Source organism: Microchirus variegatus, assembly GCF_963457635.1.
Source record: "Microchirus variegatus genome assembly, chromosome: 10".
Lineage (NCBI taxonomy): Eukaryota > Metazoa > Chordata > Actinopteri > Pleuronectiformes > Soleidae > Microchirus > Microchirus variegatus.
In genome coordinates, this window is record NC_139811.1 from 13021637 (window position 1) to 13038517 (window position 16881).

At 41.1% G+C, this 16881-nt stretch overlaps 1 protein-coding gene across 1 annotated transcript; it reads right to left on the reverse strand.

Annotated features, from left to right (window-relative positions):
* Positions 1-328: 328 nt before the first annotated feature.
* elfn2b (extracellular leucine-rich repeat and fibronectin type III domain containing 2b) lies at positions 329-3631 on the reverse strand (the record flags this gene model as incomplete). Its single annotated transcript, XM_083896868.1, has 2 exons — positions 329-2854; positions 3302-3631. The coding sequence occupies 2 exons, from the start codon at positions 3629-3631 to the stop codon at positions 329-331; spliced, it is 2856 nt and encodes a 951-aa protein (XP_083752994.1).
* Positions 3632-16881: the final 13250 nt, after the last annotated feature.

Genomic DNA, 16881 nt, shown 5'->3' on the forward strand with positions numbered 1-16881 from the left:
TGTGATCACCAAAACAGCAATAATTAGACATTTGAAATTTTCTATAAATAAAACTGAAACTAAATGAGAATGACTACGAAATTGGGCCACAGTGAAATATAAAATAATACACGATAATTACTCGCAAATCCCAGGCACAGTTTCACAGTCCTTGCTCTCAGCACAATATTCTATACACCTAGCATGCCAAGAACACCCAGAGGCAAATTTACTTTGTACATTTTTCCTCCCCATTAATTTCAAATGGTTTCTCTGGCTGGCTCACAGGGCCACCAAGAAAAGAAGCATCCAAATTCTTTATCCCACATTGCTTAATTTGATCCTATAGTCATAGCTTCTGCTGTGCTGACACACCCTTCCAGTAATCAAGGATGTCATGCAAGTCCTCGCCTTTGGCGAATTGCACCTTTTTTCGAAGGGCATTACCGGCCGTCACATAACAGGCTTCATCACGCTGGCCTTTCCGGTATGGACGAAATCGCTCCCAGATCCGCAGTGAGCTCTCTGAGGAGTACTCTGGGCTGGAGGAATAGCCAGAATAACTGGAATGGTGACGGGCAGGCGAAAGCTGGGAGTAAGATGCTGCATCCTTGCGTGAGCGGGTCAGGGGTTTTAGGAATGAAACCCTTTGGGCTGGGGAACCCTTGTGGGAGCCTTCATAGTAGAGAGCTGGGACAGAGTGGCGGTGCTCCGAGCAGTGGTAGTCCTGCTGCACTTCACACTGCTGCTGCTGCTGTTGCTGCTGCTGCTGCTGCTGCAGCTGTTGCTGCTGCTGCAATATTTGCTGTTGATGAAAGTGGTGTGACTTCTGGCTGTCCTGATGTTGGCCACCAACACCACCACTGTCGCATCCACCACCACCCCCTCCACCACAGCTCCCACTTCCCACCAAAGGCAGCCTCTCTAGAGGCTCCCCACAGCCCAAGGGACTGGCCCTGTCTGGGTACTGCTGCTGTTGTTGATTACAGCCATCTGGGCTCCTTGGCTCAGGAACATCCAGGCTATAGACCCTAGCTCCTCCACGTTCCCTGTCCCGATCCATAGAACCACAAGAGGTGGTGCTGCACTGTTTTTTGACCGAATTTACAATGACCACAGCTGCATCTGCACTCATTTGACGCTGAATGGGACGTACAGCATTGGCTGGTGGAGGGGGCCTGTAAGGGGGAGTGACAACAAAGCCACCACCACTGATTCCTGGGCGCTCAGAGAGAGGGCCATTCAAGGCAGGGAGGGGAGGCGGAGGTGGTATTTTATTGGGAGCAATAATTTGACAAGTCTCTCCTCCTTGGGTCAGAGAGATTAGGCCTCGAGTAAGGGAGGATGCACTGTTGGGGGGAGGGGAGGTGGGATTGGAGGCTGTATGGTCACTGGACATGCCAGAAGCAGCAACTGCTGCTGCATCTAACTTCAGTGCATCAATGCAATTGTTAATGATTTGATTGACCTTGTCTACCTCCATGGCAATGGTGGATATCTCTGATGCAGATCCATGTCCATCATCATCTGAGTCATCCCCAATATCAGTTCCATCATCATCCCTCAAGTCACCCCCCCTCATTAGTCCATGCCCACCATCTCCTATCCCTACAGTTCTTACATCCATATAGTTTCCTTTACTTGTCCCCCTGGCCTCTGAAAAGGCAGTGGCCATCTTTTCCACTTGTGGGATAGAGGAAAGTCTGGAGGAGCTGGTGTTGGCTGAGTGGAGCATTCCCAAGCTGGAGGATGTTGACAAGGGAAGTTTGCTTCCATGATGGTGCTGATACTGGTGATGTTCTCTGGACTGCTCCTGAAGCTTATGGACTGCTGATGGATCATTTGCCACTGCTGCTGCTACCTCGGGTCCATATCGCATCTCTAGGATTGTTTTCTTGACACAGATTGACTTTTTCTTCTCCTCATGCATGCGTTTCTTTCGCAGACAATAGTAGACAAGGCCTAAAATGATGAGCATTCCAAAAAGACAGCCCACAATAGTCATTATGTAGTGGGTAGTAGTCGAGGGTGTAGGGAGCATGTTGTCTGGATTTTGAGACCGAGTGGAAAATTGAACGCAGGTGTGGTTGTATCGTTGAGAGTTGCGAATAGATCCGACACAAAAGGTGTAGTTATTGTGTGGTTTGAGTTTGCTGAGGGTGACCATCTCTTTTTTGTTCTTCAAAGTCATGATATCAGACACAAATGTGTAGTTGTATTCTGTTAGAATATACATTTTACTGAAGGGATTTGGAATCTGCACAAGTAGAGTGGCTGATGACAATGAGACACGATAGAGCTTGATGCTTGGGACGAGAGGTGCAGTGGATGATGAAGAGGTGGTGGGCTGGTTGTATGGTCCGGCACCACCAAACATCTCTGGTCCCATCCCAGAAGGTCCATCCAGATCTGGCGGGAGAGATGTCATTCCTGGAATCATCACTCCATTTCGGCAGCGATGGAACAAAACGTTTTTGGCATTACGACCAGCATGGCCAGAAGCAATGGGACTCAATAAAGGGTAGCCAAACATTTCCCGTGGTGTCTCACACTGGAGGCGGTCATAGGTGTGTGTGACATTGTTGAAGGAGTCCAACCAGCTTAAAAAGCTTAAGAGATCACATCCACAATGAAATGGATTTGCTGCAAGTTCACACACCATTAGCCGCATTAAAACAGTAAACGTGGATGGATCGATGCGGGCAAGTTTGTTGGATGACAGGTCAATGCTACTCAGGCTAGGGCACTCCCAGAATGCATTGCTGGAAATTACCTCAATGAGGTTGTGCTGGAGGAAGAGGCATTGCAGGCGGCCAAGCCCTCTCATCATACCCTCAGTTAAGTTTGTCAACTTGTTGTAGCCCAGCTGTAAGACCTGAAGAAAACAGAAGAAGCAGAAGAAGAAGGAGCTTTAGGTCATGTGCAGAGATACATGTGACCCTTTTGATTTTAGTCTTTAAGTTGTTAAAAGGTGCTATATGTAAGAAAATGTCATCAGAGATTTAGGAAACCTGTTGAACTGAAATACTGGCTTCATAAAACAACAATAGTGCAGGCAGTATTCATTCTTTAGGTATATAAGTTTTCATTTGTGGTCCGCAAACTGTTTATGTTTTGGTTAGGTGTTTTGGTCTGTTGCTCGTGTTTTAGACACCTTCTGAAAGTGGAAGCTAACATTGTCAAATGTTTGGAATTTGGATTGCAGAAACCATCGAAAAATGCTAAAGTTCGCTGTTGTACATATTTTCAGGTGTGTAATACTGTATGTCACATGATAATGTTGTCACATTTTTGTCTTAAACTCAAAGCATTCCCCTCTCACCTGTAAGTTGGCTTGTCCTGCAAAGGCTCCATCCTCAATGTAGTTGATTTCGTTTTTGGTGAGGTTGAGGTCAGTCAGATTGGTGAAGCGATACATGGAACTAAAGAGAACAGCTTTAAGTTTGTTCTCATTGAGTCTTAAGTCATGGACTGTGTTGTTGATGTGTTGGGGGATAGCCTCGTACGGTGGCTGGTTCTGACTGCAGATCGCCAGCCACACGTATCCTTTGTCCCCCTCAATGAGCCAGCAGTCCCCGTTGACCACATTAGGAATGAGGGAGACGAATATGAGGGAGGGAAAAATAAGTAGAATGGAGGTGGCACCTTGCATGATGCCGAAGAAAAGGAATTATAAAGTATTTGTAATTATTATTAAGGAGAAAAACTGGGACACGCAGGTAACTATATTTTGTTTTCTGGTGAAAGGGATTTTCAAAAAAAGGAGAAGGGTGCAGCTCGGGTGCTCAGAACGGGTAAAGGCTTCACAGTGCTAGTCACAGCTTTATGGTTGTCATGGTGATTAGCAGGGGACCCACGTTATGTCATATCTTGTTGGGCTGCAGGGTAGTGTAACACAGCTTGTCTTCATACTCTCCCACTGTAGACTTCAGTGACCCACATGGATGGACCCTTGGAATGATGGGGGTTCTGATAAAAGAAAAAAAAAAAAGAGGCAGAAGGGGGGAAAAAAACGAATTAAATTGTGAAATACATTGTTTATTTTTATTTCAAAAAGTAAAATAAAAGTTTTATCATGAATTATTTACAGACACTATGATGTTTTTTAATCTTCAGTAATAAATTCTAATGGTCATTTCTTTGTCTTGGAATTGATCTATTCGCTGACCCTGAATTGATTTTGAAATCAATATGTCATTGAACAGGTGCTCTTTCAGACAACTGAATGTGCATTTAGTCATGCACTCTTGGGTCACTGTGTCACAAGGTTATGACTGTGCACTGTGTACATGCCGCGTTATCACTCAACGGTGGGCAGGCGTGACACCTGGGGCTGGAGGTGAAGTTACTAAAGCAGAGTATGTAGCAAGAGTTGCTAATGTCAATGGCAATGTATTGTTTTATTCATCATTGTTTGGTGCACTTAATCTAACAAATACAACATCCAGATGAAGCTCTCGGACAAAGCTGTTGTCCCATTGCTGATCAAGCAATTCATTGCAGCCAGGGCATTTTGCACCACTTTCTACACAATGCAGCGTTCTGTGTGCTTATCCGAATGTGTGTGTGTGTGGAAACTAATGGAAGCAGGTCAACAATAAAAGCAGCCCTATTTAGAGTGAATGAGAAACATATCAGTTAAAACCTCCTATGAGTGCTGCTCAGGTCTACAAATCAATCTCTCACCAGTCCTCTAAGAAATGCCTTTCCCTCAAACATTAAGCCCAGCAATAATCACTCAAATGCTGACACCACATTGTCTCCACAGACATTCCTTGTTATGACATGATCGTGCCAAATTCCGAGCTCTCCATCCCATCTGCATGTCATGTTAATACCAGTCAAGTGTTTACACAAGGAGAGGATTAGCTGCCTGTTGCATCATGATAGACATTGTCCACTTGCCAACTCAGCAGCTGGGGGGGAACAGATTTACAATTACAAACACATTACACAAACATGGACACTAACATGGACTTGTGCCCCTCGGACAAACAAGTGCATGTTTAGACAAACGCAATCAACGCCTGTGCATGTATGTAAACGGGCAGACAAATGGATGCATTCACAATGTAGTCTGAGCGACACACTGATGCCTTATTGACACTGTCTAACTACGGACATCATCGCCATTTATGCAACCTGTTGCACATTCCTTTGATTTCCATCATCATTCTATGAAGCCAACAACAAAATATCTCTCCCTCTCCCCTGTACTCCAAATTAGACTTATTTCTCATTCCGACAGAGAATTGAACTCATTCCAGTCTATTCTCGTCCAAGCTCCCCAGAGCTGCCAGCAGAGAATCGGGTCTATATCCTATTTTCACTTTATTTATTACTGCAGATTCTTCTATTACATAGCTGTGCGTGAAGAAGTACATTACCATGCAGCTGTAATGATTTTAGGCACCTCCTGGGTTACCTGTCTCCTCTTATTAGGCAAAAACAGGAAACAAGTGTGGTTTTCAGTGCCATCATGAGTGTTTTAAAAACTAATGGAAGATGGATATGAAGACTATTCTACATCAATATGTGTATATTTTGCTGCAATGGTCATTTCAATTACTTAAAGATTCCTCAAGAATGCCAAGTTACCTCTTTGATTTGATTTACACCCAACTTTTATCCCTGACTGCATCAAACAGACCACGCTGACGAACACTATATCACAGCAAACATCCATGTCAGGGTTGATTTTTCAGCATTTGGGAAATGTATTGAGATTGTTGTTTGAGGTATCACATTTTAGACATCGTGACAGCCCGACCTGATATACATTGTCTAAATACTAGATTGGTTTGATAGTCTTATAGGACTATAGCACAAATACTATATCATGGCCCTTTTCCTCTATATAGTCCCGGCACGACACCGCACAGCACCGAATGACACTCTACTCTACAAAACTCTCCAACTCTCTCAAAACTTATTGAGACAAAGGCTTCGGTAGACACTGAAAAACATGGCCAGGACATGCTCCTACGTCCTCTCGGTCATGGTTGTTACAGTCTGCTGTCACAGCACAGAGTCATACAGACAAATGGAAATACTGTACACAGATAAGCTCACATCTGTACTTTAAAATAATTGACATACACTCTGGTTGACAAACTATATACCAGTCAATAACATTTGTTCTTTAAAAAAAACAATTGAACATAAATACGTTCAGCCATTTTAGTACAATTCGACATTCAGAAGCATGTACAACTGACACACTTTTACATAGCGTACTGTTGTGATTTGTTCCATTGCTCCTGTAGTAATCCCTGTTCAGCCCTTAACGCAACTCTCCTTTACAATTCATTGTTTTGCCTCACGGTCTCCCGCTCTCTCATCTGAGAGGTTTACCCTCTCCACATGAGACGTGATCTCATTTGGTGCTCCACATAGGGATACCCAGAGGGTTTACATGTAGGAGGCAGGAAGCAGTGTAGTTCTGCGTGTTTAGGGCTATGATTACATAATTAGGGATATGGGACACCTGTCTCGAAGGAAAAGAGCATGATTCATGAGACTGATTAACATATGGACATGTAGGATGTGTTAAAAAAGTGTTTTTGCACTGCAACACAGCTTATTTGTTAGATTTAGTTTAATTGTGACAAATATTGATCTTGTTGAGACCATGTATGCATGTGTTTAGCGAAATTCTCCCAATATATATATATATATTAGTGCTGGGCGCGTTAACATGATAGCGGCGGTTAACGGCGTCGACTTTGCATGCACGTTAACGCGTGACACGTTTCCATGACAACTGACCAGATAAGGACGCGCTTGACGTCATGTTAATTACGTGACTCCGGATTGTTAAAATGAGTCTCTAAAGAAACGCTAAGCTAAAAAACAGAAGCGCACATACGCAGTACACAGGTAACCCGGTTATTTGTAGCGCTGCTCTTTTGATTTAATAAACAGACCTGCTCCAGTTCGACTGTAGGCGTGCTAACGGCGCTAAAGGAGCTAATGCAGCAAAAGGAGCTAACTCGTAAACGGTGCCTGGACTCCAATGTTGCGGCACGTAAACATGACGTCACACGCGCCTTTTTTCCAGTCAGGCGTCATGCGTTAATGTCAGTCGTCATGGAAACGTGTCATGCGCTAACGTGCGCTAATGTGCGCTAACGTGTTAGCCTAGTTCCCAGCACTACTATATATATATATATATATAACCATCTATTGGCTCCTGCTTTATCCTCCACAAGAGGATCGCAGGGCCAATCCTAGTGGACATGGGGCAGTCCATCGCAGGGCCAACACGTCCACATGGCCCATGATACAAAACTTTTATGCAAAACAATTTAATTAGCATTTTATATTATCTAAAGTTTGATAACACCTGCGGCCGTCGACAATGGCAGTAAACTCATTTCGGCAGATCACAGCAGCAGAATCAGTTCTCATCTAGGAAATGAACAGGTGAACAGGTGGTATGGTTCTAGGGTAGCTGCAGGTGCCCGACTTGTCCTACTTCCACATTTACTTGAATTATGTGTGCCAACACCTTTTTGAAATGCCTCATTTAGTAACTTAATTACTACAATGCATCACAAAGCAGTGAAGTTACAGCTGGAGTTACTAACTGAACACCATTTAGTGGAGTTTCTGACGAGAGGTTTAAATCAATTTTGGATGAAAACAAAGTAAAATGATGGTCTCTGCTCTGGAAGTTAAAACATCTGTATAACAGACCTGTTTACACCACTTTATGGTTTTAAAAAAGTGAGTCAGTTTTGGTTGAAACGTGTTGAAAAATGAACTCTTTAGGACAAATTCTGGCATAAACACTGACCTTTCAGGACCAGTCGTCCTCATTTCTGAAGAACTGGTTTACAGCTAAGGTTTGAATTGTAGTTAGGTTAAAATTTGGGATGAGGCTTTTTTTTTTTTTTTTTTTTTTTACATGATCAACTTTCAAGAATTAAGATAAAACTGAATAAAACACAAACAAATGAGCACACTCACACCCTCTTGTGAAACAGATGTGGAATACTCAACATAAAAGCTCATATTGATCCTCACAGTAACCCTGGAGACACGCCTCTGATTGACACAGTGAATTAAGCCTAATGATAACAGAATAGGATGTTGTTGGCATTCACATCAAATCACCATGTCTCTTCCACTTCATTAGACACAATGATGAAACTCCCCTCTCTGAATTCTCTTAGCATTCAGTGTACATCGCCTGTGACAGGTGTTGGAATTGGAGACGGTCCATATCTCTTCTATTACAGAAATTACAATTGTGCCACACTGTCTGGCCCAAATAGAAATGTATTGGCTGGGACCCCTTGTGCTGCATATGATGCTGTCATTTTGAATTGCATGGTCTGTAAATTATACTGTATTCAACTATCAAATGAGGACCCAAAAAAAAAAAGCAGGAGATTAATGGGCGTAAAAGTGCAGGGTCAGTTTGCACTGCACCTTTGTTTCAATTTGTGCACACAGTCTGTTCGTAATTAACATCTTATTCGTTCACACAGCTCAGCAGCTTGTTAGTGTAAACAGTGGGACGGGAAGGTCGCCATTCTGAAAGGAAATTAAAGACTCGACTGAGAGCAACAGGATCAGATAGAAAATGTAATTAGCTAAGAACGACCTAAAATGTTTATGTAAAAAAAAATTATGAAAATGCGTGACACACTATTGGATTAATGGACATTTTATACAAACAAAAACTGCCATAATTAACAAGTAAAGTTTGGACACTGAACAAAATGACGGTATAATATCTGATCGTATGCCATATGATTTTGATGGGCACTGACTGTGAACAACCAAGTACATTTTTTTGAACCAATGATGGAAACAACCCTTCCCCATGAAATATTGAATCCAATGAATTTTCTATGTGGCTTTTTATAAGGATCATGGTTTAACTGTTCTTATTCCCCATTGGGCCCCAAAGTCAACATATTAAATAGTCTCTTTGTAATGGGTGTGTAAAAAAGGATCCCAACGCAAAAATGACCAAAAAGAGTCTCTAATCAGGAAAAAATATAGTAAGAGTAAGCCTGTGCATACTCTGCAAGAACAGAGACATTTGTTCTCTCCCAAGTAAAGAGTGACGATATTATTTTCAAGCAGCCCTCGTGAAAATAACTTTTTGCAGAACTTTTTCTCTTGTGTGGTATCAGACAACCATTGTGTGATTGGCCAGAAATTAAAAAGAAAAGTGAGCATGGTTAATACAGAAATGTTGTCATTCGCTATGAGGAGATCCCAAGAGTTTTGCACACGAGTTTCTCGTGAAGTATGAAATGTCCTGAACTAAATATGTTCTTGCTCTTGCCGCCTGGAGAAAAACAGAGAAGAACAGATTTCTTTGTTCTTGCGGAATAAGTACAGGCCTTAAGAGCAAAACATGAAACCACATGCACTTTGACATAAACTAACAAATAAACCACCCCAACCAAAATGAACCCAACCGGACTATGGGGAGCACAGAGACTAAATACAGGGAGGTAATCAAACACAGGTGAAACACATTAGGGCGGGGCAGACAATCAGGGAAGACAGGACAGGAAGCAAAACTGGACTGGGTACACACATGGGAAACCTTCAAAATAAAACAGGAAGCAAAGAAAACGGAGAACCGGAAACAGAACTCAAGGTAAAGATTCCAAGGGGTTGTGACACTCTGGTGTTTTATGTTTAAATGACGATCTGGAAGACCTAGGAACAAGCTCATAGTATCCACTTGTATGGGCGAATCAAAGATAATAGATATTAGTCATCAACAATACCAGACCAGCATCTCTGCAGCTTCACACATGACCATAAACAGTCGATATCATTTCAAAACTCAGGTTTAATTTTACTGCAAAAGGGAGAGACATTAACATCCATTTTGTTCTAAAGAGAAGGTGTTAGACTGGCCATCTGTTCAGGGTGTGCCCAGCCTTTCGCCCTCTGTCAGCTGAGATTGGCACAGCGCCATGCGTTGAAGATGGATGGAGATGTTATGTGTGTGTATTACATTCTAATCTGAACAGATCGGCTTTTATTACTGATAGACACTGAATATGAAGACATTGAATCAGCTGCACAAAAAGGCAGATAATTTTAGTTTTCAATGTACCGAGTGTTGCACTTTTTCCTGAAGGGAGCCACCGACCACACGACAGAAACACTGTGTGGATGCTCACTCACACTCTCACTCATCTTCTACCACTTTATCCTCCACACGAGGGTCGTGCGGGGCCAATTCTGGTTGACATAGGGTGAAAGGTGGGGTACACTCTGGACATATCTCCAGTCCGTCACAAGGTCACATAGAGACAATCATTCATATGCCTTTAGAGCACATGTCAAACTCAAGGCCTGGGGGCCAGATGTGACCCGCCACATCTTTTTATGTGGCCTGTGAGGGATTAATTGGTCTTAAAAATCTGTGTTAAAATAGGTCTATGCTGCTTTAAGGTGTGTGTTGACAATAAACAACATTTCCCACAATGCATGCAGATTGTGTTACCCGCATAGTGACGGCACCGCCACTAGTTTGCAGTGTATCATTGTATATGCATCATGCGACGAGTGAAATTGAATAAGTAATAAATACAGAAAGTTATTTAGCAATATGTTACGGAGTAGTTACCTTTATTTTACATTATGTTTGGTTACATTTAGCTACATTTATTCTGTATTACAGTTACATCTGGCCCTTTGAGGGTAACCATTATGCTGATGTGGCCCTCAGTGGAAATGAGTTTGACACCCCTGATTTAGAGTGTCCAATTTGCCAAATCCCCAAATCTGCATGTTTTGTGACACACAAACACATACACACACATATATAACAGGTATCTATTAATACATTGGAGAAGAACTGATTAATTTAATAATTCATATCAGCTATGACAACTGCTTTATTCATGAGCTTGTTTTATCAGTGCCAACTTTTTCCCTCTTTCAAGGTCTCTTCAGATCACTCTACTCTGCCGCTCTCTTTCTCCCTCTAGCTCTTTTTTTTTTCCCGCTACTACTCAAATCCCTGTAGTGAGTCTTCATATTTGTTCCTGTCTCATAATTTCCTGGAGTTTGTCTCTTTTTCCGAGTTTCCTGTATCACACTGTTCTTCTACTTCCCTCTTGTCCGGGCAGGTTCTCTTGAGGACACGTGTGTAGTGCGCAGAGACGTTTGGCCTGTGAGCAAAACCCCATTTCCTCTCCACTTCACACCAGCTTTAGAGATGAGACAAACGCAACTACAGACAAATGAAGCTCCTCTGTGAAAGTCATTCTGTGTGTGTGTGTGTGTGTGTGTGTGTGTGTGTCAGTGGCCATAACAGGAACCTGTTAAAAGCAGGAATGAAACACTGCTGGAAAAAATATTGCTTACAAAAAACAAAAAAACAACAAAATGACATTAAATTACAAAATAACATTTTTGTTTTCTCCATTTGAGACAGCCTTTCTTTCATAATAAAATGTTTTAAATTTGTTTTTGTGTACAGTGCGGGACATAGGGCTATGCAGGTTAAACATTTGTTATGTAGTTAATTGGGTTGAGTTGGTTCATCTTAGTGAATCAAACCTCTCATCCAAGTGTTTGTTTGTTGTTAATTTTGCTTATGTTTTTCTTGAAATTGAGCTCCCTGAGACTCAGCTCACAAACAATGTGATGTGTCTCATGAGGGTTATTATTATATATTATTATTTATGTTAATATGTTCATATTAGTCTCTAATCTTTTATTTTAAATGGCACCTTTTGTTGGACACAATACTTATTTGCAAAAAACACAACTAGGAAACCTGCTCTAAAAAATAAGGTATTTACAGTTATATTCTGATGTGTCTGCCATGCAAAAGGTATTAATTCTAAAAAAAATTGTGGATGCTCTGCATTCAGCAGTTTTATGGCAGAAGGAATAAATGACAGAGTAGTGACTTAATGCAGCATATATCAAGCTCTAACAGGATGAGGAGTTATATATTTAATAAGAAAGATGAGAACGGGGAAGGCAAAGAGAGACAAGAACCGAGTGAAGGAGTAGAGAACCGTGGAACAGACACCTGACACAGAGCTGATGTGTTGCTGCGATTGATACGGATTTCCTCCACAGTGTGCTTTCTTTTCCACAGACACAAAGACCAGAGAGAGTCACACGCTGAAAGACAAACTACCTTAAATGCACCGTGTTAGTTTGAGGAGTACGCAGGCTGCAAAGAGACCGACTTTGTAGAGTCGAGTTAGCAGCGCGAGCAGAGAGAGCGAGGACAGACGGAGACGAAAGGTTTGATCTCTCAAGTTAGATCTATAATTCATGCATGCCTTGAGAAGATCTTTTAAACTCCCCTTCCATTATTCTTTGCACCTGTCTTATACTTTCCTCTCTGTCCGATTCTGGTCCTGTGTATGTGTTTGTTTCTGCATCTTTTCTGTAAGTTCGCATCACATCATATCCATTTCAAGGGAGAAGTGATGCAATGAAGCCTCAAGAAAAGCCCTTTAGTTGACAATAAAGTATCCCCACGTCTAACATTTTCTTCTTTTTTTTTTCCTCTCAAGAAAATGAAACACAAAACCAGTGGATGTAGTCCAGCGCATGGTGACATTGATAAGAGTGAAGGGTTTCAAGCAGAGAATCATTCCTGTGCTGTTGATATTCTCAGAGCTAAAATGAAGAAATGTAAGCGCACTTATGGCAACCAAGCACCTTGTTGTCAGAAATTGGGGAATAGATGGAGAGAAACATTCAGTGTGTGTGTGGCTCGATCACACTGGGTCAAATGGACAAGAGAATTTGGATGAAGTCACCTACAATTGAGCGGTGTGGATAATTCAGTGATTGGGGTCAGAGACTGTAGCCACAGGCAATTGTAGCCATGGATGGTAGAGAAAAAAGACATTATATATCCTCCACAGTACAATCTTGTACTTTTATTTCTTATGGAACGTATAAATGAAGGCATTATGGAATTAAAAAATTCAAACTTCAAATTGCCAGGTTGAAATCCACAAACAAACACAGTACTAAGTAACAAAAGATCACGCAGAGGCTACAACATTATCAGATACAGCAATGTTGCTTCATGTTGCTCTTTACAACATGTAGCTCATCACAGAAAATGTATTATTGACAAAACCTGCTCCCTGGTAATAGAATCTGATAACACCTTGGCCTGTTTTCTATCCCACAATGCCTCCAGAAGATTAAAGTCTCATCAAGTCTGAGTTGTACAGACAGGAATCTAAAATGGAATAGCGTGGGGGCCAAAGAGAAGCCAAGTGGGTACTTGTTTGAGGAGTGAAATGTTCAATAAATTATTCAAAAATCAGGTTTCCTGGTGTTGCTGAACTGACAAAAGAAAAGATTGTGTCCGATAAACAGTCGTGATGAAAAAAATCTAAGCAGATACTCTTTCGCTACCTGAAATGATTGATGTGGGTTAAATTAAAGATCTGTGTGCAGCAAGAGAAAATGACTGCAGTCCACTTCAAAAAGGTAAATCTCCCATCAGACAGGATTTATTGCCAAACTAGGCTGGATAATTTCAATGCTCAATATGTAGATGAGTGTTATCCCATACACGTGCATACGGTTTTAACTCTCTCACTTGTGCTGCAGTATTATTTAAAATGCCAATCCTACATGAATTCATCTACTTTGCCAAAGAGTGAATTGCCTCCATGCTTTAACATTTTTGGTGAATTTGTCAGCTTTTGAAATGTGAGAGGCCGAGATTTGAAGTTGCTGTTGTTAAAGTTTTCAAAGGGGAATCGTTTTTTTTGCATTTTATCAATTTCCAGTGTGCAATCGTGTTTTCGTGTTCATGGTCATGTCAACATCAAAATTGCCGTCCTGTGTCCACTGAGCCTGTCATTCATGATTTGCAATTACCTGTCCGCTAAATTCTGTTTTTAATATAAGTTTTAGGTAATACGATTCTTAGCATTCAGCCATATTGTATACCTATAGAATATTCTGTGTATTATAGAGTCATATTGATTTTTGCTCCAGGCTAGAATGCCACAAAGGTTTTTCATTACATAAACTTTATAGATTCATATTTACTGACATGAACTCTGACAGACACCTGCAACAGGAACACACACATACACACAGAGACACACAGGTTTGCACAGCTATTCTTCTTAAGACACTGCATTGACTTTTGCTCCTTTGGATAACCACAATTCAAACTTTAGCCTGAAACATGGCCAGTTCCTCAGAAATTGGGTTTTGTCTCATTCTCATTAGGACCAGGTTTTTGGGTCTCATGAGTATGACTGGTCCTGCGATAATGCCAGAAAAGTTCTTAGTGCTCTGTGTCCCGCAGGTGCACCCATGGTAAATTGCCATGGGAATAATGCACAAGTCCTTATATGGACATCCTGGTGTTGTGTGTTTATAGATCACATATTCAGGCTTTAAATTATATTCAGGCTTTTATGCGTTGAGTTATAATTCATTTTTAATATCACATTTTTAGTAGTGATATAAAGTAGCATTAATTGTTCAGAGGTCACAAAATAGTTTTTGTTCATAAAAATTAGTCCAGTGAAATTTGAACTGTGACGCATTTGCAAATTTCACAAAATCAAGACAAATTTAAACATTTTGAGTGCTTTTTGCTCAGGTGTGTTTATATAATTGGTGTAAATTGGTGATTGCCGAGGTTGTGCTGGGAAGAAGGATATCAGACCCTCTATATAGCACATTCTTATACCCTCTGTATGTACTGTATGTTTAATCATAGTAATTGGAAAAAAGCAGCCGAAATGCTCTGTGTTCTAAAGGTTAACACGTGTATTGTAGTGGCAATTGTTGTAAATCATTTACAGTTTCTGACAAGACCACAAGTTAAGCTGCACTTAGCGTAACTGTCAGAGAGCACAATAATACATTCACCACTTCCAATGCATGTGCTATCGTCTGGCCTTCCCCACTTACACCAGTGCTGCTGTCATAGCAACAAAGCATCAATGCTGGAGGCGCTAAAGCACAGTCGCTTCCTGATCTCAGAGGAACATAGAACCCAATGGAAGAGGCAAAACAGGGGAAATTGACGTTCAGAGGGCTTGAAAGAGATAAGTGTATTTGAAGTTGAGAAGGTGTTGCAAAGAATAAAGTGTTTGAAAGAAAGATTGACATGAAGAGTGACAGCACGACATGAAAGATGCAAGCGTGCACTGAATGAATAGCTATTTTTACATTTACCATGACAGGAGGAACATAAAGAATGTGTTTTCCTGTCATTTCCCCCCTTTCCTCTCAATATGTGAGCAGCTTCTAATCAGCTCAAACATTCAGAGGCCAACAAACGTTTCAGACAACAATGGGGTACAGAACCGGGATAAGTATCTGCTTCTGCCACTGGTTTCAAGTCATGTTCCCCCCCCTGATGTCCAGACCTGTCTTAGCTGTTACCAGTTTGAATTCCTTACACTAAGCACGTTCTTCTCAGCCAACTTCTCCATCTAAACCACAAACAATTACACTTCAAGTTGCAATAAACTGCCTTTGAATGGTTCCCTGATTCCTGGTCATGTGTTTGCATTTGCATCAGGTCCTCAGATATATTCAGTAATCATTTAGTTTACATTTATGGTGGATTTGATATAGCTGTAGTGGAGTAGAAATGTCATTAAGTAATAATTATTATAATATAATTAACTGGTGACCTGTTTCTGTCCATGGATGGATTGATGATCATTTCACCTACAACAATCAAAAGACTATTTAGTGTGAAATGAAACACAAATCCCTTTCATTATTTTTTTTGGGGGGGAACTACAAAAGTTGATGTGCACATTTCCATGAAAGCGGAGCTACAAACCCACTTGGGAGAGAGATGTGCAGTGATGATTATGTGTGTCATGAATATTCCAGATGGCCGGCTGCATCCCACAATGTTGAAGATATCCCTTAGCAAGACTGAAGGGAAATTGCAGGGAAAGAAACAGAATGAGAGAACGAGTGAGATGAAGAAAGCGCACACAAAGAATATGGTTTCGAGTGAATAGAAAATGATCTGCTTCATTTTAACTCTCAGTTATGAGCCCCACGTTGACTAAGAAAAGAATGCTTTTCAGCAACAGCAACTTTACAGGCTTCATTTAAGTGTAACAGTCCAATTCATGTTTGACCAGTGAACAAATAAGGATACACCAAATAAACTGTATTAGCCATTGATTAATACACATTTGTAATCAGCTATCCTGCACTAATAAGATAAATAATAAATAAATAAATAGAATATAAAGACAGCTACCTGATTTGCATGCACCCGGAGGGTTGGTTTTCTCTGCGATGCATCTCTTGGTATCTGGCTGCTAATGGTGAAGCAAAACTAAACTAATGATGCATGTAAAGCACTTGTTAGTCCACCCATCCACTATACCCTGAATATGGATTTTTATATATACATATAAATATATAAAAGTTTGTAAATTACCTGTCAAGTGAAACTTGAACTTCACTAACAAATGAGGTCCTTTCCCCAAATCTTTAATCAACCAATGAGCAAAGTGTGTCAAGTAAGTCAAAGGGTGATATTAATGAGTATATCATTTTGCTAAACCTATTTGATTCATGAACATTCTTGTTATAATTAAACCATTTTATTACGACAAATAGAAATACTGTCAAACTTTAGCAACTTTAATCCGTAGCTGCTCCCTGGATTTTGCCACACAGCGAGCACGGTGCAGGGAAGTCAAAGTGCAGGAAGCTCAAACATGACATTGAATACCATGTTAAACTTTTGAGCCTGGTAGACTCTGATCTAGAAAGGTGGAGGACGGCGTGGAGGTGGCAAAGCTTTGCAGTGTGAGGCAGCACTTGGTGTAGCAAGAAATACATGAGTGAGGATTGAGTGATGTAATTTAAACGGAGCTCCTTGATGAGCGGGTGGCTGTGACTGGAGTGCGACTAATAGATTGT